The 9,706-nt window shown below is 35.4% G+C and overlaps 1 protein-coding gene across 1 annotated transcript; it reads left to right on the top strand.

Moving 5' to 3' along the window:
• Positions 1-7,878: 7,878 nt before the first annotated feature.
• NEUROD4 (neuronal differentiation 4) lies at positions 7,879-8,865 on the top strand. Its single transcript, XM_049783531.1, has one exon. It carries the CDS (start codon positions 7,879-7,881, stop codon positions 8,863-8,865), a length of 987 nt encoding a protein of 328 aa, XP_049639488.1.
• The last annotated feature ends 841 nt before the right edge of the window (positions 8,866-9,706 follow it).

Genomic DNA, 9,706 nt, shown 5'->3' on the forward strand with positions numbered 1-9,706 from the left:
TCCCCCCATATTGCTAGACACCTATTTCTCATCTTTTAATCTCAAAGATTTTCAATCCTCTTTTCTTTACCCCTAAAGTTGAGCAGCTCTCCTATTCCTATTCCTCTACTATCGATTTCTATTTCCCATTAAACAACCCAGTGAAAACTGCAGGACTTGGACAGAAGAGCCCTTTGAAGTAGGTGTGTCTTTAGACCGGGGAAGGGGGCGGAGTCCATTTGAGCCAGGCTCCCAGGGTCAGCCACTAGACTGCGACCAAAACTGCTGTAACTCAGAGGCTCTTCTCCACGCATAGGAGCTGCCCAGAGGACGTGGTCCTGAAAACTCCGCTCGGGGAACTAACCAGGGACTAGAGGTACTGAAGCTCACAAAACCAGCTCCTTATAGGGGCATCAGCACAAAAGGTTAACTAGATCATCAGGAACTCCAAGAAGGAGTAGAATAAGTAAAACAGACCTGACATTCCTAAGAGGCAGCGACTGGGATTCACATGGATCGCTAAAAGCAAGTCCTTTATCTGGATCATCACAAGAATCGCTCCTCTGATTTTCCTGCAGAACAAGGGTTCAGGGTTTATTTATACCAGAGACGGCCAAGGACAAAGGTAAGTCAGAGGATGGGGTGATATTGAATCTATCAAAGTTTCTGCGGAAAGTTCCCAGAGACCCAGAACACTCGTGATAGAAGTAAGTTTCTTCTGGGCTAAGTGAGATGGGAACAGGATTTACAAACTTGAACAGAGGAGCAGAAGTCAAACTACTTAGGGACAGATACTAAATTTTTGATAACACTACTAATTTTCATAGCAACTGCAATTCAAAGTGAAACTTAGATACTCTAAAACATTTTAATGAACTAGTGACTGCTTATTATTATAATACCTTCCCATTTCTGTCAAAACAGTTTTATGATATTAAAGCAGAAAAATAGTATGTTGCAACGTTAACTGCTTTACCAAGGTGAGTAGACTGCAGGAATGAACCTAAACCACTTCACTCAATGTTAACTCTTTACACTACATTTTAGAGTTTTGCAAAGTGAGGAGCGGGGGGGGGGGGGGAGGAGTATAGATGTAGAATAAAGAATGTCTTAACACCTTTTCATCTACTATAACTTCTCAGCTTGTTGAGATAAAATTGGGGGTTTTCTTTACCTGAGTCCTTCTAGGCGGAAAATTAATTCTAATTTATTCACTAGCTTAAAATTATATGTTGTATTATTATATATTATAATATATTATGTATATAATATATATAATTTTACGCTAGCAAATAAATGGTTTGGGGGCCATACCCAGTGACGCTCAGGGGTTACTCCTGACTATGCGCTCAGAAATTGCTCCTGGATTGGGGGACCATATGAGACGCCAGCAGATCAAACTGCAGTCCTTCCTAGGTCAGCTGCATGCAAGGCAAACGCCCTACCGCTGTGCCGCCACTCCGGCCCCTAAAATTATATTTTAAAATATTCATAATTATATTTAAACATTCATAATTTTATAATTAATAGTATAAAGTGTTTGCCCCCTTTTCTTGACAGAGGGACCAAAGACAAACAAAACACTTATTACCGTGATGGGAAAATGAGAATTAAGAAACTTTAGGTTTGTAAAACTCACCAATCTATCTTGAGCATATGAAAACTAAAATTTATCCTGGCCATGCTAGATAAGGTGTGCACCTGCAAGTGTAAAGATATTAATCAGAAGGAAAACTGATAGAGTATAAAGGAAGAAAGGAGGATAGTCTACTGGCTGTTTTCAGACAGTACAACTTGTGCAAACTCTGCCCTACTTTCCTTATTTATTTATTTATTTATTTATTTATTTATTTATTTATTTATTTTTGCAATGATGAAAGTTCAACTCAGAGCCTCATACACACAAGGCATGCACTGAACCACTGACTTACATTTCAAATTATGCATTTTTTTGGAGTGCATACACTGTAAAACTGAGAAAAGCATTAGTTTATTCTGGTACTTAGTTTCTTTAGATACTAGACTGATTATATTCTTTCTGCTTTATTTAGAATTTAGTCACAGGCTCAAAATTTAAACAGCATTTGTGTTGAAAATATTCATCAATTATTATAAGCACAAGTAATATACTTATTAATCATTTATTAGTAAATCAAAACTTTCCAGAACCAATCAAATATTAGTGTAATTCTAGGCTAATTTTCCAGGACAACTCTATGTAGCAGTAATGTCCAATGAGCCAAGGCTTAAGAATAAAATATTGAAAATTATGATAATTACCTAGGACATTTGTTGTAAATAATTGAAAATTATGAGATAAATATTTAGAATTTTAGAGAATTGACTAAACTTGAAAATGTACTGATTCATGCTAGAGAAAGAAATTAAATTTTGTTAAAGTGTTCATATGCATGAGGAAGTTAAAATACTTTGGCCAAAAGCTGAAATGTAATTTTTAAGGATAAGAATTATGTTTGTATATAGGACTATATTCTGAAGTGAGTATTCATTAGTATTTGTCATATTGATGATAGCTTCATGTATATTTTGAAATTTGTTTTTTCCTCCAATTTGGGAAGACCTATAAATAGTATATCATAGTACTTGGTGAAATAATACAATAGTGTATTTTAATACCAAACTACTATCAATCTTATTTTTGCATTAAAGTTTAGAAAATACTTATATTTGGATTTTGATAAATATTTAAATATTTGATACATATTTAAAATAAGATAGGAACTATAAAATATTATTTGTTATTATTTTGTTTTAATAATAGAAGAAATAAAGTATTTTATATGTTTTTTTATGAGTGATTGATGAGGGTCTCAGTTTCATAATTTTTTTCAATACTACTCTGAACAAGTTCATTCAAAGACAAATGAAAATGATGTTCAAATGTAGGGTTCTGGCGCCAGGCCCCCCATGAGGCCAATGCAAAGGGTGGGTAAGGGTCTCTTCCAGCCCGTAGATCCAGAGGCCAGATTCAGGAAAAGAAGGGAAAACTGTGAGCCATAGACAGCTCGTAGAAAGTATTGTCAGAGCAATAGGCTCTGAAGGTAGGGAGAAGGCTATTAATGGTAAAGTTTAAGCGGGAAACAGAATGTGAGTAATACAGCTTAGACATTTGAGCAACAAGACGGTACGCAGAGACAACAGTCACGAGTTACATGACATCATTGATTTGGATAGTATGCAAAGATAGTGGTTACAATGCTCATGACATCATTAAATCAGGAAGCATGTAGCGGTTGCAATACTCATGGCATCATTAAATCAGGAAGTATGTGAAGAAAGCGGTTGCAATGCTTATGGCACTATTAGCCTAGACCGGTTCTTTGACCTGGATGACTTTCTCCTAGGCTCATCTTGCACTCATAATAGTAGGAACACAAGTGTCTGAACAGAGACTTTGTTTTATATTCTAGGCCAGCTTGCAGAAATCCCTCTTTTTTTCCCCACCCTCTCTCCCCACATCCAGATGCTACCAGAAACTACATAAACTTGAAAATTCAAGTGTGAGTGTTTGGCAAGCTTCTATTTCCTTACTAGAAAAAATACCTGTGGCAAAATTTCTGCTACCACATTATGGAAGAGTTTTTGACATTTAAGTAGATGTAGTTTATAAGTGTTCTGTATTTTCACCTTTAAAACAGATTTCAAACTATAATATTTGGTTTCATTAGGAGGTTAGGGGAATGGTTATATCAGGTGATTTTTTTTTTGTCTTTGGATCACATACAGTAGTACTCAGGGCTTAATCCTAGCTTCATGCTGGAGTTAACACCTGGTGTTACTCAGGGACTGAATGTTATGCCAAGGCTTGAGCCAAGGTCAGCCACTTGCAAGCAAGTGTAAACACTTGTAAGCACTTTGCATTGCATCGCTGGTCCAATCAGGAAATTGGGAAAATGGATTTTGAGATGTAATAATTTGGCTTAGGGATTAAAATAAATATTAACCACAAATTTCAGTTATACTAATTTTTTGTTTAGACAACCAGGAAAAATTATGCACCTTGTGGAGTAGTTAACTCTTGGCCTTTATGATGTCAGAATATGATTTTTTATGTTTATAATATTATTCTATGAGATAGAAATACTATTACTCCCATTTTAAAGAGGAGAAAACTGAGGCAAAGAAAGCATGTATTGTGTCCACAGTCACACATCTGGTGAGTACTTTATTTGAATTTTGTTTTTTGTGGACACACTTGAGGAGGTCCTCAGTGGCTTTCCCTAAATTTGCTCGGGAACAACCACTGTAGGTCCATAAGGATCATCTGCAGCATATGACACTCAACTGGAAACAGCTGAATTCAAGGCAAGTGTTTTAACTAACACTGGTAAAATAAAAAAATAATTATCAGGTAAAATTCTCTAAGTCAGGGGTCCTCAAACTTTTTAAACAGGGGGCCAGTTCACTGTCCTTCAGACTGCTGGAGGGCCAGATTATAGTAAAAACAAAAATTATGAACAAATTTCTATGCACACTGCATATATCTTATTTAGAAGTGAAGAAACAAAATGGGAATAAATACAATATGTGGCCCGCGGGCCGTAGTTTGAAGACCCCTGCTCTAAGTCAATAAAAAATATTTCAGTTGACAATGAAATGTACTTTTACTGTAGACCTGTAGTAGACATTTTCTAATGTTAGACAAACATGTAAATAAATTATATTAAAAATAAAAATAAATAGATTCAAGATAAATATATGGATACTACTTAGAAACATTTACAATTAAAATTTCTCTCACATTTGTTTTGCAAGAACCACATAATATACTTCAACTCTCTTTTATCAAGAATGCAAGGGAAGATGTCAGAGTTTAAAATGTGTTTGAGAGCTACAACCAAAAATTAAGTGTTAGAATTGAAGTGTATATTATTCCAGTTTTGATATTTTTGAAATAAATCTATATTTCTATGAGGGAAAATTCATTAAACTGTGACCACACATATTTTTCCATGTTAGTAAAATCTAGAAAATTAAGAGGGATTGTCTTTCTGTTGTTTTAACCAAAGCCAGTTGATCCCTTCCCTTCATACTGCCAACACTTCATTTGAAAGCATATATTTGATTTAAAATACAAAATTATGTTAAAAGAAAAAGGTAGTTTGTTTTATTCTCCAAACATTCTTTCTTTCATTTATTGTTTTTTATTTTTTTCAGCCACACTCGGTCGTGCTCAGGGGTTACTTTTGGCTCTGAACCCAGAATTTGCTCCTGACAGGCTCAGGGACCATATAAGTTTCCTTCAATTAAACCCGGATCCATACCTAGTCGGCTGCATGCAAGGCAAATGCTCTATCATTGGAGTACCTCTCCAGCCCCTAATATTCTTTCTTGATGGGTGTGAGTATTGATAGAAATTGATTGGAGTTCAGAGGCCAGGCACAAGAATGATAAAGTCAAAGTGAAGGAGCTGGAATTTAGTTTTAGGGAGCAATCCAGTAAATGATTTTTTATTCTTTCTCACCTTTTTGTGTGTGTAAATTTGACTCAATGATCATGGTATGAAGCAGAGGTGTTGAGAAAAATGTAGATAGCTTTAGTTAAAGAAGGAAGAGGAATTAATGGTCAAAAGAGCACAAAAATTGTAAAAAAAAAAAAAGAACCAATCATACTATGTGATTAAAAACACCACTGGGGAAAGGAGAGATATTACAACAGCTAGAGCATTTGATTTACACGTGGAAGACTGAGTTTTTATCCTTAGAACCAAAGAAGAAAGTTACTTCTGGCTGTCTGATCTTCATGCACTGCACTCAAAACATTTCTTCTAATATTGACAGAAGAAAGGCTAAAAATCACAGATAACCATTATTAGGATGTGCCTTGGGAGATAAAACGATGCATGATACCCCTCTAATAATAATATTACAAACCATTGTCTAAAAGGAAAAAGGTGAAAGAAAGAGAATGAGAGAGAGAGAGAAAGAGTGAGGAAAAATTTCTGTCTTTGAGGCAGGTAAAGAGGCAGGGTGATGGGCCAGGGGTAGGGCAAGGGGGAAACAGGACATTAGTGGCAGGAAATATGCACTGGTGAAGGAATAGGTGTTAGACACTGTATGACTGAAACTATCATGAACATCTTTGTAATTATTTCTCAGTGATTCAATTAAAAATGTAAATGAACTAAAAAACCCCTAGGATTTGGAATTGAAAAAGCTGGTTTTATATCCTGTTTTACCAGGTCTATGTCTCTATATTTTTTATCATTGAATCTACATGACCCACAGTGACCTCAACCCTAAAACCCTATAACAATCTCAATCTCTCTCAAAGTTACCCTATAAAACATACAAATGTTGTTATAATTATGTGGGGGAACATTACCCTTCCCAAGCCTACTCCATCCTCTTTAGCTTCAGAGTGCACCTGCCTCTGAAAATCCTGTATTACTTTAACAGAAAGTTAATTAGGTGCTTCACTCTCCCTCTGGATATCTGCCTGAGTTAGAAGTGCAGCTCAGCACACAAGCTCCATCATCCATATTAAAAGTGGGATTTTCTGACTTGGCCTCTGCAGTCAGTTGTCCAATAGCTTTCAATGTGTGTTTTCAATAAAGCTGCTTACCCAGGAAGCCTTATTAAGTGAGTAAGTCAAGCTGACATGATTCTATGCTGATTAACATGAAACCTAGGTTGTTTTTGCAAAGCAGTGTCATTAATTATTTATAGGAGGTAAATGAGGTTTCAAAGCAAACAAGCTCAAATTATCAGAAAGGAATTAAATAATATATTTACTTTTAAAACTATGCACTAATCCCTGTATTGATTTGAGGATCAAGCACCAAGGATTAAAAAAATTCATCATGCTCTCTCCCATTTCTTACATATACAAATAATGGAAAGTTGAAAATTTCCCATCAAAACTTACCAATTAAGTTTCTTCCAATCAATTATACACCTACAAATTTGAATACAATTTAAAATTTTCTAAAACTGAATGAAAAAGTGTTTATGAAAGTTTATAAAGTTTTTTCCATAGAGTTTTCAAATTTTCAGGAAAATCCTAATTGAACTATCTGTCAAACAATTGAATTAGGCACGTTATTTTCATATCTTCCTAAATAGTCCTTGCTTATTTTTGAAGTAACTAAATTTTATTAAGTGTATTATTTGCTTCAAATTATATAAAAACCATTAACGAAGTACAATTGCAATATTAGAGCAAATTTATTTTTGTAGGTTTGATATAATTTCTAGTTTATAGTTCAAAACATTGCCATTTTCTTGTATAGTGGTCCTGGTTACATATATAATGATATATATGTCATATAACATATAACCCCAAACTGCAAGACACTCATTGGTGTACCTTATTCCTATATTTGATGCTTTTAAACACCACATCACCAATACATTTAATACTGCTAACACAAAGCAAACCAAAGGCTCTTGATTTCAGAAAAACAAAATGCTTTTTGGATAGTAATTAAATATTTCTTGATCATATGGTGTGTTATGCCATGGCTGTTTTTTGGGAGTTGCTTGAAGCCAACAATTGCCAATGAGAATGGGAAACAGCAATTTCTAGATTAAATGTTAGTGCTGTGTTTCTCAAAGGAATCTGAAATGTTCTTTGTAGAATATGTATATATTTTACTTTTTATATAAAACATCTAATCACATTTTCAATTTTTTCTGGTGTATATTTAAATGGTTTACATTTGCTATTGTTTGATTTTTTTCAAAATGTATTCAAATTACTTATGTAGTTTTTACATTATATGATTATTATTATTTTAGCTTTTAGAAGTTCTATTTGAAAAATAATTTGTTCAGGTTAAGTATGTCTATATATCTATTTTAAGCTAAAATATGAACTTTATTTTAAAATCACATTAGATATTCACAAGCACTAACTTTTGTTTTCTAGAATCTGGAGATGGAAAAAATTTATGCGAAACCAAAGGAGGTGTCAGACCTGGTCAATACTCAGTCCTGGATGGACAAAGGTGTGAGCTCACAGAATGAGTTAAAAGAAGAGGAAAGACAACCTACTGCTTATGGGATGATCTGCAACTTAACTGAAGATCATGACAGTATTGAGGAAGAAGAGGAAGAGGATGGTGATAAGCCTAAACGGAGGGGTCCTAAGAAAAAGAAAATGACCAAAGCTCGCCTTGAGAGATTCAGGGCTCGAAGAGTCAAGGCTAATGCAAGAGAGAGGACCAGAATGCATGGCCTAAATGATGCCCTTGACAACCTCAGGAAAGTCATGCCATGTTACTCTAAGACCCAAAAGCTTTCTAAGATAGAAACTCTAAGACTGGCCAGGAACTATATTTGGGCTTTGTCTGAGGTCCTGGAAACTGGCCAGACACCTGAGGGGAAGGGCTTTGTGGAGATGCTCTGTAAAGGGCTCTCGCAGCCCACAAGTAACCTGGTGGCTGGATGCCTCCAGCTAGGCCCTCAGTCTATCCTAGAGAAGCATGAGGAGAAATCATCTATTTGTGACACTGCCATTTCTATTCACAACTTCAACTATCAGTCTCCTGGGCTCCCCAGCCCTCCTTATGGCCATATGGAAACACATCTTATTAATCTCAAGCCCCCAGTATTCAAGAGTTTGGGAGAATCATCATTTGGGAGCCATCCACCTGACTGCAGTACCCCTCCTTACGAGGGCTCACTTACTCCACCTCTAAGTATCAGTGGGAATTTCTCCTTGAAGCAGGATGCCTCTCCTGACCTGGAAAAATCCTACAGCTTCATAGCACATTACCCTTCTTCAAGTATAAGCTCAGGGCATGTGCATTCAACTCCCTTTCAATCTGGTACCTCTCGCTATGATGTTCCCATAGATATGTCCTATGATTCCTATCACCACCATGAAATTGGGGCCCAGATAAATACAATATTTACTGATTAGGACAGTTCAACACAAACAATCAAACATGATGTGGAGACATTCTCCAAAATTGAAGTGAATATGTTGAAGATTCAATGACTCTATAGATACATGTGAAATACAATGGTGATAGACCATTTAGCAGATCTGCTCCTTTCTTTTTTCACCATCTCAATTTGTATTGATTATTTTATTTAGGCTTCTCAAGTTAAATTATTTAATTGTTTTTTTTGGGGGGGGTCACACCCGGCAGCACTCAGGGGTTACTCCTAGCTCTATGCTCAGAAATCTTTCCTCGCAGGCTCGGGGTACCATATGGGATGCCGAGATTCAAACCGCCATCCTACTGCATTCAAGGCAAATGCCTTACATCCATGCTATCTCTCCGGCCTCAAATTGTTTAATTGTTTACAATTATGTGAGGATAGAAAAGAACTTCTGGATTCCATTTTAATGGTTCAAAAATCTTGTTGAATAATCTAGATCAAAAAGTTTCCATTTTGGTCTTTGTGTAATGACTGGTGAGACAGTTACTTTTAATCTGAAGGATTTCTAAAGTCCTTCATAGTTAAAAATGCTGTAAGCTTGGCATTCATTTCTATAAACTCCTTAAATGTAAAACTTGAGCAATAATAGAAAATGATACTATGTATGTAGCATGACAAAAGAGAATTGTCAAAGGAACACTAGGTTTCTGAATGCAAAATTTGTTTTAATTCATTGAAATAACTCCTTTGGATCTATTTAAAAATAGCCCATCAGGTTAAAATAATAACTTGGTTGTTACTATAAATAACCACTCAAAGTTTTAAAGAAATATCTATTTCTTGTGCTAAAATCTGAACAATTTCTTCGGGTTTTT

This window comes from Suncus etruscus, chromosome 11, assembly GCF_024139225.1.
Source record: "Suncus etruscus isolate mSunEtr1 chromosome 11, mSunEtr1.pri.cur, whole genome shotgun sequence".
Classification (NCBI taxonomy): Eukaryota; Metazoa; Chordata; class Mammalia; order Eulipotyphla; family Soricidae; genus Suncus; species Suncus etruscus.

Bases quoted from the DNA above. Each gene is read 5' to 3' on its own strand.
- NEUROD4 (XM_049783531.1), top strand. From the start codon at position 7,879: ATGGAAAAAATTTATGCGAAACCAAAGGAGGTGTCAGACCTGGTCAAT.